The sequence below is a fragment of the Fundulus heteroclitus genome, chromosome 7 (genome assembly GCF_011125445.2).
Source record: "Fundulus heteroclitus isolate FHET01 chromosome 7, MU-UCD_Fhet_4.1, whole genome shotgun sequence".
Lineage (NCBI taxonomy): Eukaryota > Metazoa > Chordata > Actinopteri > Cyprinodontiformes > Fundulidae > Fundulus > Fundulus heteroclitus.
In genome coordinates, this window is record NC_046367.1 from 20,622,350 (window position 1) to 20,642,096 (window position 19,747).

The 19,747-nt window shown below is 42.3% G+C and overlaps 1 protein-coding gene across 4 annotated transcripts; it reads left to right on the top strand.

Annotated features, from left to right (window-relative positions):
• The first annotated feature begins 7,574 nt into the window (after nucleotides 1-7,574).
• dcun1d2a (DCN1, defective in cullin neddylation 1, domain containing 2a) lies at nucleotides 7,575-19,093 on the top strand. Of its 4 annotated transcripts, none has more exons than XM_012864398.3 (7): nucleotides 7,575-7,716; nucleotides 9,492-9,708; nucleotides 11,156-11,324; nucleotides 11,540-11,670; nucleotides 11,770-11,852; nucleotides 17,776-17,872; nucleotides 17,949-19,093. In XM_012864398.3, exons 1-7 carry the CDS (start codon nucleotides 7,714-7,716, stop codon nucleotides 18,026-18,028), a joined length of 780 nt encoding a protein of 259 aa, XP_012719852.1. In that variant the 5' UTR covers nucleotides 7,575-7,713; the 3' UTR covers nucleotides 18,029-19,093. The 4 variants fall into 4 exon arrangements, with proteins under 4 accessions (XP_012719852.1, XP_012719853.1, XP_021173032.1 ...); XM_012864399.3 differs by lacking the exon at nucleotides 7,575-7,716 and adding an exon at nucleotides 7,734-7,873; XM_021317357.2 differs by lacking the exon at nucleotides 7,575-7,716 and adding an exon at nucleotides 7,887-8,054.
• The last annotated feature ends 654 nt before the right edge of the window (nucleotides 19,094-19,747 follow it).

Genomic DNA, 19,747 nt, shown 5'->3' on the forward strand with positions numbered 1-19,747 from the left:
TCTTTGGTTGGTTTACAAGGTATGCTTTGCGTCACTGTCATGTCACAGGATGCAGTTCTGCTTCAGTTTTAATGTGTTTACAGATAGTCTCACATTTTCCTCAAGCACCCTCTGATTTATGGTAGAAGTAATAGAGAATGCAATGATGTGGAGACGTTGGCAAGAAAATGCAGTAGGTCCCATTAGGGCATTTCAGTGTTTTTGGAGACTTTCAGCATCTTGTAATCTGCTTTTAGTGCAAAACTTGCTTGGACAGGCAGACCTGTCCAGACCTGGCTGACAGCCACACAACTCCATTAACTTTCTGTCCATTTGGCTGCTGTTACTTTGGAGGTCATCATTCTTACATTCAAAGTTCTTTAGGGTCTTCTATGAAGTTACGGAATATCTCCTAAAACTGGAGTTCGCAACATGTTTAATCCAATACGCCATTTCCAGTTTGGCTCCTATTGAATGTCTTTTTAGAGTCACAAAGGTTAACTTAATTGCATAGATTCATGTACATGTACCTATGAAAAAGGGCCACATAATAAATCACATATTTATCGTCATCGCAATATCATGGATCGCAATATGCATATCGCAAAGAATCGCCTGCCATGCAATAAGTGTTAGCTAATTATTTAAGCACCCTGCATTTAGGCTCTTGATGCCCTTAATATGTATGGTGACATTTTTACCATTAGCGTCATTCTATCATGGATATTCAAATGGAAGATCTCTGAAAACTAGTCTTTCCTATGGACTTTCTGTCCACAATCCATATTTATGGGTGGCTGTGGCTTAAAAAAAGTTGTATATAAATTCATCCCATTTATCTTTGTACTATGTATAAAATCAAAGCTCATTTTATGACATTATTAGATAAATTTATGTGGAGCCACACTTGAGTGGCTAAAGAACCACAGGTAGTTCTGGAGCCGCATGTCCGCGATCTACGAACCCATTCACCAAATTAGAATATTATTGAAAAGTCCATTTATTTCAGTAACTCCATTACTTTAGTGGAACATAGTATATATTAGGGCTGGACAATAATTCAATAACAATACATATCGATTGATGCATGTGTGGCTCAATAGAAAAAAAAATTAAATAAAAAGTTCAATAGAAGAACAGTTTTGCTACCTTTTGCATTCTGGTCTGTCATGTAGGGTAATACTACAGTCATTACATCCTTCCAACCAATCACAAACACAGACCCAGGAAAGCTCCTTCAACAAGCTTCAAAGAGTTCTTTTTTTTATTTTTAAGACTTAGTTTTGGTAAAATGTTGGTTGAATGAAGAGCATAGTGTTCTTTATTTAAAAATTACATTTTTAATATAATCCAGCCATAGTACATATAGGTTGACTGCACACAGACTGATGTTTTCAAGCCTTTTTTCTGTTAATTGTGATGATTATCCGCTTACAGCTAATGGAACATTTAAGATTAGAATATTGCATCAGATCAATAAAGAATACTTTTTTAATATAGAAATGTGAATTTAATGAAACGTATGTTTAATACCCGTTTAAAGATTGTAATTTTAAAAGTTTCTTTGAGAGATCCACCAATACGATACATATTGACTATTTGGCTGGATCAGATATTAGATGAATGACGCCGATCCAGCATTCAACAATATACATAGCTTACTTTTTTAACATTAGTTGTTAAACAGTGTTTTTTTTTATTTAATGTATTTTCGTGTTGCATTTTTTTTAGCTGTCATTAGATTAGTCAAAATCTATATTTTGCTTATTAAAATTAAACAAGTAATATACTATTATTTTTCTGATATTGGTGTTCTTTTTAACTTATATTATACGCTAATATATTTTTACAAACTATTTAAAACAAGTATAATTTTTGCATTGGTTACTGCAACCGCATGGGTTATCTCATATTTTGGTACGTTATTTGAATTACCTAATTTCTTTGTGGCTTTTGTGTGGCCTATAGCATTTCAAAGTAACTTGTTTTTGTTTAATGAAGCATGTCTTTTGGGATCTGCACTTGGACCCTTGGGGGTTGTTGTTTGTGAGTTCTGCAAGTAAATTCTGGTTTCATAAGCTCAAAATCAATAACATGCTGGAGAGAGAAAAAAATATACTCGGGGGGAAAATATTTATATATTTCCCCCCGATATATTTATTTAATATATATCAGAATTCAGGAGTAAATACGTGAACTTTAAAAGCTACTAAGTTTGTACAGAGCATTTAAGAGCTGCAAAAACACCACTGCACCACGTAATTTCTTTATTTTACATTACTTTCACTGTAAAATGACAGTGATGACAAAAAAGGAAGCTGATGTCCACAGATACAGTATCGGTGACACTACTGTGTCGTGTGTGAATAACACTTGTCGAAGGGTGGATTCATTTTTACAAGAGATAAAACCGAGCTGCGCCTTCTGTCAGCTCTGCCCAATATGATATTGTAGAACAGCTCGAAAATTGAGTTTTACTCTGTAACTTTTTGCCCATAATAACTTTGTTATTGTTGAGTAAATTTTAGAGTTCCACACAATTAAATGTGAATTTTCTTTCCTCAAGATTAATGTTATTATATCGCAGTTAACCCTAAATTTACAAAATTTCAGAATTTACTTAAAGTTATTTAGTTGTTTTTCACTAAAAGAAATTGTATGTTTACCCCCTTTTACATATATTTTAGGCATTCATAAGAAACCAAAAGCAACACATAGAAGCACAAGCTTCTATGGGTTATTATTTGGTTTCAAGATCTTTTTTTTTTTATCACATGAACTCTTTCTGTTCCATTTCTGTCAAATTATTAGAGTAATAATTATGGTTCAAAAAGTAGAAATATCACAGCTTTTAAATGACTATAAGCCATTCTTTAGTGCAGTGCATCTCTATCAGAATTTATCAAACAATATATTTTTATCACATGTTGTGTAAGCCAACCAGTCAGCCTTGTAATTCAAATTATATTTACACACATGAACTGTGTTCAATTTGTATGATCTGTATAGTTTTTACATTCATGTTTTCAGGGAACTAATAAAGAGGCCTTTATTAGTTCCCTGAAGTTCCAAGAACAATGTGTGATGGTTGAAGGGTGGGGATGTGTTTCAATTTCGACAGTACTTTGCACAGGTGTCTTATATGTGCTGAATGAATCATAATAACCTCCGGCTACATCTGAATATCCCATCCAATTGGTTGGTGACTTAATAGTTGATAGCTGATATTTAAGATGCAGTTAAAGAAATGACCAAAACCTTAAAGAAAAACTGAATAAACTCCAGCATTCATCTCTACATGTAAAATACTGGCTTGTTAATGTATTCATACCTCTTTTATTTATTTTTTTATTTAAACCATTAATCTTAATGTATTTTTGAGATGTTCAAAATAAATGTTTACATACTTGTGGTTTTCACAGTAGCAATTTTGCAGTATAAGAAAAACAAAAAAAGAGAAAAATTCAAAAGTTTGCTCTGTAAGCAGCCCCGATGAGTCAGCATTTTTGCATCAAAGAGTTTGGCGCATGCCTCTAACAGCTTTGCACACCGGCATGTGCCTATTCTTGTCTCCAAAACTAGCCAGGCTCTGTCAGATTGGAATTTTCAGTCCTTGCCCCAGATTTTCACTTGTTTTAGTTATGGACTTTGAGTGGGCCCTTTAAATATACAGAAATATGCTTTACTTTAAATGACTCTATAACTGTATGTTATCTCAGATGAGCCACAGAAGTGTTTATTGCTATAATGTCAATAAGAAGTTTCCACTTAATAATACGTAAACAAAACAGATATTTGTTTTCCTACATGAACAGTTTACATTTTTTATTATCTTTTAAGAGATTGCTCTATCATTCAGTATCAGAAATAAGATTCTTGAGCAGAGCACCTCGTTATGTTTTCTGTGTCCCCGCATGGCTTGTCGCAAACAGTAAATGTGGTATGTTTCAGTTTTCTTTCAAAAAATGTACTTGCTTGTTGTCAAGGCCAGGTTTGTAGAGAACACCGTTCATAGTTGTGCTATCAATATTCTCCCACCTGAGCTGTGGATCTCTGCAGCTTCTATGCTCCCCTGGCCCTACCTGTAACGTTATGTGCTCGAACGTGTCTTGGTAGGTTTGCGGTTGAGCCGTACTCTTTCCATTATCAGATAATGAATTGAACACTACTCCATGAGATAATCCAAGCTTGCTTTGGGATATTGTTGTACAACCTAACTCTGCTTGAAACGTCCCCACAACTTTATCCCTGACCATGCAACCCACCCCATGCATGGAGCTGTTGCAGAGATGGAGAGTCCTTTCAGCGACAGATTGCTGCACCCCAGATGCTCAAAGGAGCGCTTCCACTGGTCGTTCCTCCCAGGAGCTGTTAGACTTTATAATCTCTCACTCTCACAACAGGTTTAATAAGTTTTCACGACATGCGGGTGGTTCCATGGGTTCTGATCTGATCATGAATCGTTTACACTGTTATATTAATTAAAACTATGACATTAATTGGTCATCCTTTTATTGTAATTCTGCTAGCTAGAGCTTGCAAGGATATTTCTGCGTTTTATTAATTTGTATCAATGTACAGCACATTGATCAACGGTGTAGTTTTTAAAGAGCTTTATAAATAAAGTTGTATTGTATCGTATAGTCTCTCAGATGCTAAGGTACATTGGCACACGCCTTAGCTACTCCGAGACGCTGCAAATTACATATCATCTCATATCGTGCTGTAAACAGGCTGGTGTTTCTACACCGTTTTTCCAATTTAATTTGAATATTTCAACTTTTGTACCCGAGTATGCCGTATCATCAATAATTGTGCAATACCTACTCTATGATTTGTCTTACCTTTATTTTGGCCCTTCCGATAAACTCATTCTCTGTTGCTTTAGAACTAACTTAAAGTGAGATTAGCTTGTTTTTTCATTTCTAAACTTTTTGTGTAACTGTGTGTGTCTTTGCCACTGTCACGTCCTAATTTCCACATTGTTGGACGGACAGTAAAGAAAATTCTTATTCTTCCGCTGTGTTTGTTTACTGACGTTCTCTAGCAAACCTCTGAGGCAATAACAGAACAGCTGAATTTACATAGATAATTAATTACACAAGTGGACTGTGTTTACTTACTGAGTGACTCCTGGAGACGGCGGGTTATGCTGGATTTTATTCTTCATTCCATTTTCCTCAGAACTCGAAACTGGTAAATCGGAGCGACGTCATCTTTTAGTTATTGCGCTCCAGTTTGCCGCCATTTTCAAATGTACAAAAACAGCCAACCAGTCGCAGCATGCTTTTTCAAGTCACATTTTATTGTAAAATCATTTACTTATTTTTAATGCCATGCTGTACTGTTCAACTGCTTTTAAACATTAAACAACAATAGGTGGCGATTCTTCATTTAGCTGTGGCCACTGTTTAAACAATGACAGTGACACTGTTCTACTCAACATTGTGCATATAAACGGTAGCAAAATGTCACATCTTCTGAACACCGAGAAGAAGTAAGTGTACAACTGACTAAATGTTACATAAATAACAGGGAACTGCTAAAAAAAACAGTTAGAGTATGAAGTTTTATTCAATGTAGCAGCCATTTTGAATCCTGAAGTTGGTTATGGATGTGTTGCTCCAACTACCCGACTCATGATTCCAAAATCTGAGGGCGTTCCAGTTGAAATTTCCGACTCTTAGGTCAGAAATCCCGACTACCACTACAATGCAGCATTATTTAGGAGGTAAAGGTGTGAAGGGGCTGAATCCACACACTTACCTTTCCTGAATTTTATTTTTAAGAAATGATTAAAACAATTCCATCATTACCCTTTCATTAAAAAGAAAAGTACTAATTCATGTTGGTCTGTCAAACAAAAATCTCAATGAAATGTGTGTCTTTATAACATGCACACTGTACAAGCAAGTTGGAAGTTTAGACAAAGCTAATATTTCCATATTACTCTGAGAGCTCAACCAGAGAAGAGTCTAAACAAAAGTTAGGTTTTACTTTTTCATCTAAAGTTACCTCGCACTTACTGATGACCCGGTTACTGTGTTTAGAAGAAAGCCAGGATCAAGTCAACTCTACATAAAGTTGAGCTAATGGATGGCTCATCAGCGCTGACTTTGTCTTAGTATGTCCATACAAATAATATGTAGCTTTGCAAAGTGTTCTTAAACACAAATTAACAGTTTTTATGAATCAAGTGGGAATCTGAAAAGCATCTTTCTTGTTTTCTCAGCGCTCTACTGTGAAGGTCAGAGGAGTCCATCACCTCAGATGGATGATCTTCATTTTCATGGGGGCTACGTTGTCTTGTGCTATGCACAAAGAAGCTCTGAACCTATCAGCAAAACGCTCATTTTATAAAGAAGTAGAAATTAGGTTGATTTCTGCTGTAGTGTTCATTAATGATGAGGGAAATTAGCAGAGGATAAGACTCAACCATATCGTAATAGTGCAAACATCTGTTCCACCGGGCAGCCCACTCATACGTGCCAGTATGAAGGCTTACGAGAGTAGGTCATGCAGGGTAGGGCTGGACGATAATTGGATAACAATATATATATCGGTCGATAGACGTATATCGATGATAGAAAAAAAAGGTCAATAAAAAGTTAAATAGAACAGTTTTCCTTCATTTTGCATTCTAGCCTATCGTGTAGGTTTATATTACATTCCCCCAACCAATCACAAACGCAGACCCAGGAACGCCCCGCCCCCTTCAAAGAGTTCAGAGAGTTCATGTTCTTTTTCATTTTTTAAATAATTGCAGCTTTGGTAAAAAGTTGGTTGAATAAAGGGTTGAGTTTGAATTCAGTGTTTGTGTGTCCTTTATCTAAAAAACATGTCCAGGGCTGCACTTAAAACATATGTTTTAAATTTGTTGATAATTATCGATATCGATCAATATGATTTTTGTTTCTATATTGTCCAGCTCTAATGCAGGGTCAAAAATGATAAAGAGTACCTGTCCGAACACAGAGCCCTTGTAGAGCAAGCGGTAAAAAATGTGTCAAACTGTTCATCCCTGGTAAGATTTAACCCAGGGTACTTCTGTGATAAAAAAAAAAAGTTTAATGACGCTTGAATCTTTGCAATAAAACCAACCATTGTCCTATGATGGACTGGGGCAATGTACCCTGCTTCTCGTCCAATGACTGCAGGAGATAGGCACTATTCCCCATCGTCCCTGCACGGATTACAGACAATAGATGGATGGATGGACCAATGGAAACTGAGAATTACAACAACAACAAAAAAATATTAAAAGCAAACTTTTTCCCTTTTCATTTCACATGTTCACATTTGCAAGATCAACTGCTGCGTTTGGCATGGACCCCAAACTTTTGCAATTGAACTTTTAATCTTTTGCATTTGACCATTTAACGAATAATATGTCCGGATAAGTGTGTAGTTTCTTTGTGTTAAAGTTGTGTGTCACAGCTAGCTGTAAACCTAACAATCCACTGGGAGCCATAGAGTATCCTTTATAAACAGCCATGAAAACTGCTTCACTTTCAAGCTTGCCAACCACCAATAGACCCTAAAAGAAGAAGAAAAAGAAGAAGAAGCTTTATTTTCCACGCAGGTTCCGTCCCTCCCTTCCAACAAGCCCACTGACACACGAGCAGATGCTGCAAAAGCTGCAAACCTCTGCCACCGACACGGGCTACTTCCTTCGCGCATGCGCACATGGGGCGACAGACGTGCTACTAAACTGGTCAAACAGCGGGTGTAAAAATGGTAGGTAACCAAAATAAACACCAAGCCGGGCACTGGCTTTCGTGCCACGAGGGCTGATCCGCGGCGGCCGGCGGCTTGGCGTCGAGGCGCGCGACGCGTCGCGGTTCGTGAGGCTCGCGGCGCTCAGGGAACAGTTTTCGCTGCTGTTTCAGGGAAGGTCAGTTGATATTTTGAGAGCAGCTAGCAGCAGCAGCAGCGTTAGCCGCACGTCCCCCTTTTTTTTGGCAGTCTTGGTAACTTCGGCTGTGAGCAGCTCCACCGCTGGACCTCAGACGCGGACTGGGTCGTTTTGGGTCAAATCTCGGCTCCCTGCTGGCAGCGCTGACACTTTCCTCCGGGTAATAGATCCCCCCCTGCGCGGTTGTTGTCAATAGGTTCCGGCTAACTCGGCTAGCGTTAGCCGCTGTAAGTTATTAGCTGGGGATGTAGACAAAGCTAACCCCCAGGTGTTCCCCGGCTTCGCCTTCAAGGCACGCGTCTTAAACCCGGGCGGGATCAACGCCGGCAGTCAGGACGGGTCGTTTTGTTGGCAGCTTGTTGAACCCAACCTTTAGCCTTCGCTTCCTGGAAATCCTGCTCTGCAGAGAAGTGTCCAGATGATGCAGCTGCAGGAGAGTTTCTCTTCTCTCTCCCCCCTCCTGTCAGCTGGATCTGTTGATTCATCAGCCAGTTGTCTGGTCTGTGATGTGAAGTTAGAAATGTTTGAAAAAGAAAAAGAAAGCATGGTATGATTTTTATGCACCCTACGGATGTTTCTACAGATTCAGCCCCCCGGGGTTCAGAAATGTGTACAAATGAGCTAATCTGCACATCTTAGCTGCCCAACTAAGATCCTTTGCTCTGATAAAACACTTTAGCAGCACCGTAGCTGATTTAATGTCCGTCCTCCTGTGGAATCCATGAACCTGGACTGAGACGAGATGTTAAAAATAAAAAAATAAAAAAATACCCCCAGCACCCAGATGTGAACACAAACAAAAACGTCAAGGCTACTTTTATTTGAAACGCTGCCCGACGGCCGGCTTTTCCTTACGGAGAGGTGACAGCCGAGCCGTAAGGAAGGCCTTCTGTGGGCCAGCTGTCGAGCATGGCAGGGCGACAGGTGGAGGAGCAGTGCTGTTCAAACTCTGTGGTCCATACAGCTGAAACGACGTGGACGTTGGGGGGGGGGCTTTAAGCTGTGGAAACGGGTCCTGAAAAACTTCAGAGTTATAAACCAGAGCTAAGCGTCACCGTAGTGTTGGGGGAAACTAGACTGGCTTTACTTAAGGTTTCATAACATCTTTCAACCCTCATAGTCGCCTATAAACTAGTTTTATAACGCTTTTATGTAAGTGATCAACAAGTCCTCCCACCCCACTCCACCCAACCCCCCGCTCCTGTACGTCTCGCCCCGTCCTGTAATCGCCACCTTCGGCCTGTTTTGATTGAATTACTTATTTTTATATTTCTCGGTATTTGTGGCACGGTGCTTGTGTTACACTCCAGACCCGTCGCACCTCGATGTCCGCGCTCGTGTTACGTCGTGTTATCCGAGGGGGCCTCTTCGGGGGTGGGGGGTACAGCGTGTGCCCTCGGTAGCCGTTGACGCCTCGCACAACCCCGCGCGGGTTGGCGGGTGATTTCTGCGTTGCCGGATGTGTGTTGGCGTTTACGCCCCGCTGTGTGTTTTCATTCTGGTGTCTCTCTGTGTCTGTGCGCTGTTTTCTGCCCTGCCCCGTCCGATGGCCCCCGGCGTCCGCCCCCCCGCCCCGCCTCGTCCCGTGCCCGCGCAGCATAAGCTGAAGTCTTCGCAGAGGGACAAGGTACGGCAGTTCATGTCCTTCACGCAGGCCGGGGAGAAGACGGCCGTGTACTGCCTCACGCAGAATGACTGGAAGCTGGAGGTCGCCACGGACAACTACTTTCAGAACCCAGAGCTTTACTGCAAGGAGTCCATGAAAACCTCGGTGGACCGGAAAAGGCTGGAGCAGCTCTACAACCGATACAAAGGTGAGCGGAGTGGCCCCCCTCTCTGCAGTCCTACAAAAACCGTCTATAGCCACTGAGCTTTTTCTGTCACCGCCAGCGTCGGTGGGAGTTTATGTGATGGGCCAACTCAGGATGGAGGCGTAATTGTCAGAAATAAATTCAGAAAAGAGAGGCGCCTGTTAGTAATCAACTTTCTTTACTCTTAACGAAGGTTTGGTGCAGACATACGGATGTCGCCCAGTCGGTCGTTTATTTTGATCTCTGCATAAATCCGGCGGTTCCGTGACGGCCTTAGAGGTTTCTCTACGAAGCAAACGGCGTTTAAAGTTTGGTCATGAAAGCCAGCCCAGCAACTGCATGTCTGCTTGATAGGTTGGCAACCGGCCATCCATGGGATAAAGCGTGCCGAGCTTCCCGCGACGACTCTGGATGAGCCGCAGAAAGCCGCGGCTCAGGTGGGAGAGCCCGTCGACAGAGCGAACGTCGGGCCGGGGGAAAAAACTCACAAAAGTCGCCGTTTACCGTAAGACAAAGCGAGCGTGTGAAAGATGACGAGGCCACTTTTGTTTGGCCTGCATGCGATCGTATAATTTAGGAGGAAAAACGCTACTGGACACCACCCAGAACACAACATCCTTACAGCGACTAATGTTGATGGCAGGATAAGGAAGTGGCTCAGAGTTGCTAAAAGCAGGAAAACCCTTGTGGGACAAAAAAAAAAAAAAAAAAAGACGGTGAGTCTGAAAAAGACTCGAGGACAACATCCCCTAAACATAACACACCAGGGCTGAAGTGAATGGGGCCTTCGCCATTCCAAAAAAAAAAGGTAAAAAACAACAGCTTAAGACTGAATTCTAGCATTAAGGGGCCACAGGGCAGAAGAGATTCTTAGGAACGCGCAAAACCTTTTTTTTTGGAATGACCATGACCTGGATGACTGAGAACCTTCACCGGCCTTCGCCATATTAGGGAAACACGGCTTTCAAATAGTACGCATCAACATTGCAATCACTTCTCTTTTCCATCCCCATAACGCCTCAGCCTTTCGCATCCAGGGCTGCGTCGCTTGAAGGCACAGACGACGGCGAAAGCCCCGTCCGGCCGGCCGAGTGTATTATTGGACAGCGAGGTTGAAATGTGATACGCTGTGCAGCTCTAATTCAGATCAAAGCAGATCCGTGGGTTAGATCGGCCTATTAGCAGTGCAGGCCCGTCGGGAGGCCTGAACGTTGATGCTCGCAGACGCTGTCCCTTTGATCTGACTGAGCTTGAGACATTTTGCAAAGAAGAATGTGCAAAAAAGAAAGAAAGAAATCTCCTTTTACTAGTTGAAGGTATACAGCAAAAGAGTTGCAGCTATTATTGCAGCTAAAGGTGGTTCTCCAGAGTTTAGACTAAGAGGTCTGTTTTTTTTAACGCCAACCAGGCAAGGCTTAGTGCAAAATTCTGTGTGCGTTTGTCCCAACAGATCCCCAGGACGAGAATAAGATCGGCATCGACGGGATCCAGCAGTTCTGCGACGACCTCTCGCTGGACCCGGCCAGCATCACCGTGCTGGTGGTGGCGTGGAAGTTTCACGCCGCCACTCAGTGCGAGTTCACCAAGAAGGAGTTCCTGGACGGCATGACCGAGCTGGGGTGAGCGTCGACGTCAGCTAGGCTGCTCTAAACTCTGGCTGCTTCTCTGGCTGCAGCGCCGAGGGAGGGAGGGCTGGTTAAATATAGATCCACCCACAGCCTGGGTATTCTGTGTCTTTCCTGCAGCGACTCGATGGGAAAGTTGCTACGTCTTGCCTTTCAGGGCCAATCATGTCGATGTCACTGGAACTGTTGTGTGTGTTTGTTCTGTTCAGGTGCGACAGCCCAGAAAAGCTGAAAGCCCTGTTGCCCAGATTAGAGCAGGAGTTGAAAGACAGCGGGAAGTTCAAAGACTTCTACCAGTTCACTTTTAACTTTGCCAAAAACCCCGGACAGAAAGGTCTCGGTAGGTGGACTGACACGAGTGCCAGCAGGCGATGTTTCCTCCTGGGCGGGTAAAAAAAACTAAAGAAAACGAGCTGCTCCTCTTCCTCTCTGTGTGCAGATCTGGAGATGGCCGTAGCCTACTGGAACCTGGTTCTGTCCGGACGATTTAAGTTCCTCGATCTTTGGAATAGGTTTCTTTTGGTGAGTCCTAATGGTGCCGCTAATTCATATTCCCTTATTCCCAGCTTATAATAAGCTGATCTAAAGATCAACGCAATCTCTATGTTATGTCTATGTTATGCCACTGAAAAGCGGTGATGGTTACATTTGGGTAAAAACAGAAATATTCACAGCTTTTTATCGTTAATAGCAGGGCTTTGAACCGGTTCAAGGAACGAAAACGAAAACTTTTTGTATTTTACAGGGAACAGAAATGAAACCAGAAACGTTATTATCTTTTATGTTCTCGAACTGGAAGACTTATTTAAAAATAATGGTAACCGGTTAATACCGGTTTTATTTCGTTCCTCAAAGTTTTCGTTGCCTAATTAACTAAAAAAAAAAATAATTATTTTCCTGCGCACGTTACCATGACGGCTGAGGTTCACTTCCTGTGTGACATCACATCACACATTCGCTGACTGAATGGAGAGAGAGCGGTGTCTCCACTAGAGCCACACATCTTAAATAAGAGGTAAATTACGATCCATCGTTAAATAAAACGCTCATTCCAAACACAATATCAATAGCGATATTTGTCAAACGAAAGGAACGAAATTAACCGTTCCGGGAACAGTATTTTTTTGTCCTAACCAGTTCGGGAACGTCAATTTATTGGTGGAACTCATAACCGGAAACGTTATAATTCTGTTTCTGTTCGGAACGAACCGATTGGGGGGAAAAATTGGTTCAAAACCCTGGTTAATAGTGGTAGAATTATTACGTATTATTATGTGGTATAATCATTTCTACTGTGAAAGTTGAGAGCTGAACCACATTTATTTATCAGTATGTGGGAAAAATCAAACCTAAAAGCAACCGCTTAAGCCGGGCGTACACTGTACGAGTTTTTCAGTCGTGGTACTTATATACATCTCAAACTGTGCGAGGGAACCGCGGGGTTTAAAAGTTCACCGCTCACGATCTGTGCGGCGCGACGCTCGGACGAGACCGTACTGCTCACACTGTACGTTGTGTCCCCTCTGGGACCGCCCGCTGTGGTGGCAGAGGCAGGCGAGCGACGGTGGGTGACAGGGACCCAGAGCAGGGGTTCGAGCCCAGGAGGCACCGGGCGTCGGGGGAACGGAGGGGAGAGAGGAGGGGAGAGAGGAGGGGAGAGAGGAGGGATGAGAGGCATCGGCGGCCGCGCAGCACGGCAGGTCGCCCGCCCCCCCCCGCGAGCGGAGGAGTGCCGAAACAGGCGGCCAGCGCGGACCCCGCAGAAGTGCTGAAACAGGCGGCGGACCGCGGAGGAGTGCCGAAAGAGGCAGCCAGCGCGTTGCCGCCCTCCCCAATGCCCCCGCGAGCGGGCCGGGCGGAGGTCGCTTCAGGGACGCCCGCTTCCCTCCCTCCGCTGGTGGGGACGGAGAGGAGGGGAGGGCGCCCCCTCGTAGCTCTGCTTGAACAGCAGGATGCGCTCACGAAAACCTCACGACAGCCGACTGAATTTCAAACATGTTTGATTTTCACGATCGTCCGATTCCTGATCTGGAGGTAGTCGTGAGAAGCCATTCCCCCCTCCTCCCCCCCCTCTACGATCAAGCTGAAATTCGGCCGATTCAAAAAATGCTCGCACGACTGAAGAATCGGCCCGAAAAGGGGAAAAACTCGTACAGTGTACGCCCGGCTTTAGTTGCAGTGCTTTAAAGGCTTCATTGTTTAAAGGGCCTTGGATTGACACTCTGCATGGCTATAATACACAGTGGCTCTTAGAAGTGTATACACAGCAGTTTAAAGAAATTGACCGTGAGATATCATTTCAAACCTTATATTACGTTCTTATGCACGATTCTGCTGGAAAAAAAACAAACATATACGAGAGAAATAAAATCAAAATGGTGCAGTGTCCTGATGGGATAAGAGAGCCAAGCTTAAAGCTAATATTTTGTTTAATGTACTTTGGTAGGAGTCCATCTGCAAGTCTTGGTTTGACGATATTTGCCCGTTCTGCTTCCTAAGGTTCTCCAAATCTCTCAGATTATGACGATGCCTCTACGTCGTTAGCTCTGTAACAGAAACCCGAAGGTTTGGGGTTAAAACTAATTGGTTTTCAAATCTAGGGCTGCACAATAGATCGTAAATCATAATTATGACTGTTAAATTATCACAATAATATGCACATGTTGGCAAATTATTTATGTACAATCTATTGCAACGTAAAACGTTTTAGGAGACGTCGAGGTGGTAAAGTGGTCAAGCAAACAGGGATCCCAGGTAAGGAGTAGTCATCATTGTCTACTTCCTGACAAGGAAGTGAAAGCATTGATTCTGACCCATGTCTGCTGTTTTTGGCAACTTCTGGTTTCTTAATGACTTGACCACCTTACCGCTGCTTTACCTTTCAAGACATTTTATGCCACGTTAAACAACAAGCGTCGTCAAAGACATTAAAAGCATGTGGAACCTGAATCAATTGTACCTAAATAATTAGTTTTCACCTACTGCAGTCCAGGCAGGTGTGCCTGTTACGCGCGGTGGTGATGCCAATAAATCTGGGATGTATTGTGCAGCCCTATGCAGACCAGTGCCTTTGGGCTCGTAAATGGTAAACGCACAGAATCTATGAAGTGTTTTTTTAGTCATCCTGACCAATCCATGTGCTTTAACTGGTCTCAAAATCCAGTCCTCAACGGCTGGTGTCCTGCAACTTTTAGATGCGTCTCTGCTTCAACTCACCTGACTCCAACACGAGCTCAGTAGCAGAGCAGGACTGCACACTGGTGAGGCAGTTTAGCCATTTGATTCGGGCGTGTAGGGCAAGGGACACAATGGAAAGTTGCAGGACACCGGCCCTCGAGCTTTTGAGTTTGAGACCACTGTACTGGAGCCACATTCTCCCATTCGCACTCACTGATCCACACACGTTAAAGGGGACATATTACGCAAAATCAATTCAAACTGCTGAAAGTACTTTAAATATAAAGTTATTACATACTTTTTAATAAATGATACGATTTTTTAATTAAGAGTAATTTTCATTTGAATGTCCTTTTATGGAGGCATCCATCTTGGTGAAGAACAGTACTGTCACCTCTCAGTTTGTGACGTCAGGTTACGGGATCGACTGTTGAGCAAATCCCAATGCTCTATCTGTCCCCTTATAAATAAATACCCGTTTTCATGCTGAAATTTTTTTTTTTTTTTGCTTCTTAAACAAATATAGACATGTAAGCATTTAAATTTAAAGTAATACTAATTTTACACTTTAGAGACATGTTATAAGTTGGGTTCTGCAATGTTATACGATGAGTATAAAACTCATCTTTAGAACCAATCTCTGCTCAAAATGGTGATCTGCACCGCCTAATCTACTTTCAGCAGCTATTGCAACCGTGAACTGCAGAAAATACGGCCAGATCGGCTCTTTCTGAGTTTACTCTGCTCCTGTCAGGACGAGCTGCAGTGCGTTATGAGACGGAGGGATATCACTTAGTTTAGAGCCAAAACAATTGACTTCACTTTCAGAAACAAGCCCAAAAAAAACTGCAACCCACAACTCATGAAATTTACAAGCGACTTTACAAAATATAAGACCAAAGTCGTATAAAATAAGTGGGCTTCACAACAGTGAGCATTTTTTCCAAGTGTGTCGTATCCCTCCGCCGCTCTGATTGGGTAAACAAATGTTACGGCAAATTCTACATTATAAAAAAGAAAAACCTACCAAAAAGTCTCGCTCTCATGTCGTCTTGAAGACATCCTTCTTTGAAATGTTGGCTACAGACGACGTGTTTTCTCTCTGGCCAGAAGCACGAGGGCAAATCCTCCCTCTTCACATTGGTAATCCAGCAAAACAGCCCGTGGTGGATGATGAGCCGCAAAGGTGAAATAACTAATGTTTTTTTCACTTTTACTCGATGTATTGGAACATCCAGCTTGCACTTGGACATTGTTGCTTCAACAATAGCTCTCGTGAATTTCAACGGTGAAATCCTTTGGAAATCCGAAATAATTGTTGATCGCTGCTGTGTACAACAGCTCCTATTGAATTAGCTTGTAGAGCGCAGTGCCTTACTGCAACATTACGTCACAGGATGTGATGTCAGGCGGCCATTTTTGCCCAAATATGGGCAACAATGGCCGCACCCATACACAGTGATCGAGACAACAATTTATGCTTTTATTTTCTTATTGATTAATGCTAAATTCATTAAATCACCTCGAATGTATTAGTTTTAGGTATAGCTAATGATCCACTAATTTTTCTTTGTTGACCGGGCTTCTCCTTTAAATCCATTTTGTTGTGTACTTGGAGTCTCTAGGAGGACAGAGAAGTTAAATGTTGTCTCTCCAGGTGCTCCGTAGATACCATTTATATTCGGTTTGGCTCATTTTCTTACAAGCCGTTCAGTTTAGTCCATTCTCTATTATGTTTTTTGAACAATTATGTCAGTATTTGCTGCAAAGCTGATAAACAAGGTCATGGACGTCCGGCTTACCAAACTCGCAGATCTACCATTTTTATGTTTCATTTTTGTTTTGCTACAGTTTTCTAGTCCAAGCTCAAGGATGCCAAAGCTACAAGTGGATAAGTAAAAAAAAGTTCAGTTGGGTGTATTAACCCACACTACTCATTACACCGTCCCACAGGATACTACAAAAATGGCCGATTGGGGAACGACCTGGACGATGGAGAAGTGTGAAGTGCCTCCCGTAGATTTAAAGAGACGGCACCAAAATCTGTTGCTCTCAGAACGGGGATAAAAGAGGTGCAGTGGGGCAATAATAACAAGGAATTCAGACCCAAACTTTGCATTTTCACTTTATACAGACCACATCTGGATGATTTAAATGTGAAAAGGAAGAACTGAAAAGCAGGATACGTCCCTTTTTAATGCACTAATACACAGATCGGTAGGCAACTCGAGGTTAAGTATCTTGCCCACAGACATGTGACAGAATGAAGCTGGAATCGAACCCACAACCTTCTGATTGGGTTACTGCCGGAGTCTTCACCTCATCAGATCTTTGTTGTTCTCCGCCCACTTTGGAAGTTGGCCCAACAACTTTTAGATCTGAACATGTAAAGATAAAAAAAAAATCCATATTACAATTCCTTTATTCTTTTTTTTCTTCTTTCAAAAAATGTGTCAAAACCTTAAGGTCGGGCCGATGAGGAAGAAGAGCAACTTGAATGTTTAGACTCCCGGAGAATTATTGTTTAGATGTTTGAGCGTGTTTTAAAACCCCAATAATTAGCTGTGGACTATTAGACATGGCTGTCTTTACTTACTAGAAGCAGGATGTCAGACAGAGGCGGCCTTAATGTGCCGGTGTTAGACAGGAAATTATACTTGATTAGGGTCCTGATTCCCCCACTGGTTTAAAAAAAAAAAAAAAAGTTTACAAGTATTTTTAAAGTAACAGCTAATTAAAAATCTAGTAATCTGATGTTTTAACTTGAGGTCATGTTTAATTTAAACTCTGATGGTAAAACTGAATCGTGCAGAAACAACAACAAAAAAAGCAGAACCCATATGTCTTTGTTCACGAATATCGTTATTTGAAATATTCCGACAAAAAGCCAAGCCCTGTTTCATCCCAGCATGCAAACAAGTTTGTTTTATAATTAACTGGTTTTTATGCGGCGCGTCTTTCTTCATGGGAAACCTTTTGCTGTAAATGCTCCACAAATGCTTAATAAGTGCACAAAATCAAAAAGATGTTGAGTGTCACGTAATGGGAATAAAGGCTCCCAAATAATCTCCTCGTGCTTTAAACGTCCCACCCGCGGGACCAGAGGGGTAAAGCAGGTTAAGAACCGGCTGGATTCGAGTCGACCAGCCGGACCGGCGGAGATGCAGCGATGTGAAGACGGCTTTGTTAGAAAGACCGGGGGGGGGGGGGAACGGAGCCGCGAGCAGACCCGGTTAGCTGGATTTTCATCAGCTCTTCTCCCTTACAGGAACACCATAAACGATCCATCCCAAAGGACACGTGGAACTTATTGTTGGACTTTGGTAACATGATCGCAGATGACATGTCTAACTACGACGAAGAAGGTGAGTCCAACACCGAGGTACTCCTCCTCTCCTCCGCCCCCGCTCCACTAACGGTGTTACTCTTTGCTCCTCTCAGGTGCGTGGCCGGTCCTTATAGATGACTTTGTGGAATTCGCCCGACCGATTGTTACAGGATCCAAACGCAAGACTCTCTAAGTCCCACGCCGACTCTGGAAAGCCAGAACATTGTTTCTTTTACAGCGACATCATAGTTTTTTTTAAGACTTGTACAAAAAAGAGAAAAAGTGGAAAAACTGTAGACTTCGGAGAGCAAACGGAAGCACTTGAAACCGTCTTTCAGGGAGCTGAGTTGATGAAACAACTGGCCGCGCCTCGCGTCTCCTTCGAGACGGAGGCCTCGTACGGACATTGCCAGCCTCTCAGCGTCCTGGAGGGCCCGCCGCTCTGCTCCGGGGAGGAGCGCCACAGCCTCACCGCTGGGCCAACGGGGACGCAGCACCGGGACGAGGCTCAGGCCGCTGTGCGTCCTTTAAATGGACAGGACAGGAGAGGGCTGCGTGTTTTAAGATTCTTCCAAGTCATCTTTTGTTTTGGTATGTGAAGCTCTGCGCGACTGTGCAAACATCCCATGTCTTAGCTCCAGCGTTGGGACGAGAGTGCTCGCTACACCAGCACCGACAGAACTGTTGCAGTTTTTAACTGTACATACTGTATCTAACGGGACAGATAACAGAGAGCTATACGAAGAATAATATAATTATGTTCAGTTTATAAATGCAAAAGATGATTGTTTTATGTACAGTAAAATGCTCAGATCTCTGAACAGGGGATGCCTCGATATCGTGGATAATAATGCTGTTGGTTTAATTGTTCGGTGGATGTCCAGTCAAGGAATTGTGAGCTCATTGAAAGCATGTTCTAAAAAAAAAAAAAATCATTTTACGTCACCTCGCCTGGTTTCAGAAATAAAGTTTCACTAAAGTAAAGTCAGTGCTTTGATTTAGACGTTAACTAACGCTGGTTCATCGGTCCGAGTGGTTCAAGTCCTGGATAGGCAGGGGCCGGTCACACCGAGGTTTAAAAACCTTTCGGTTTCAGACCTACTGAAACTTTACGTCCTGCGGTTTATATTGTTTAAACTCATTTAAGGTGCTGGACGGAGTACCCAAGTGAGCGCTGCCGGTCAGCTGGCATAGAAAAAAGGCTACTACATGTTTCTAATAGTTGCATAGAAAGACTAATTCCACTGATTAAAAAAAATATAAATGTTTCCCAATTTTTTTTAAAACATAGAACACAAAACGCAGCTCAGACCCTCCCCCACCTATTGCTGGGCACTGCTTCTCTGGAAGCTGCAATGAAAATCAGCTATGTTTTTGTCATACGTAAGGAAAATGACCAAAATTGACTTTTTGGAAATATTTTAGATTGCCCATATTTTTGATTGCTCCTACAGGAGCCCCAGCTAGGGCTGCACAATATATATATATATATATATATATATATATATATATATATATATATATATATATATATATATATATATATATATATATATATATTGCAATTGTATCTTTATCGCAGTATCATGAATCGCAATGTGCATATCGCCAAGAACCGCCTGGAGTGCAATAGCTAATTATTTAAGCACCCTGCATGCAGGCTCTCAGGGCCCCTAATGTGTTTGGTCACGTTTGTTGTTTAGTGCAACATAAAAAGTTAGAGAAGTTAAAGAGGCGACCTTTTCATTAAAACCTCACGTTTGAGACGGAAATGATGAATGTTTTTGTTTCGTTTCAGTGGCTGGATAGACCACTCATTTTCTGGGGTCTACGTTTACGGTCCTGAAGCAGAAAGACGTTAACACTTACATTTCTTTCTGTATTTAGCGCAAGCTTTATATCATAACAATTC

Bases quoted from the DNA above. Each gene is read 5' to 3' on its own strand.
- dcun1d2a (XM_021317356.2), top strand. From the start codon at position 9,354: ATGTGTGTTGGCGTTTACGCCCCGCTGTGTGTTTTCATTCTGGTGTCT. The intron at 9,709-11,155 runs GTGAGCGGAGTG...TTGTCCCAACAG, and splicing joins GCTCTACAACCGATACAAAG to ATCCCCAGGACGAGAATAAG. The intron at 17,873-17,948 runs GTGAGTCCAACA...TGCTCCTCTCAG, and splicing joins GTCTAACTACGACGAAGAAG to GTGCGTGGCCGGTCCTTATA.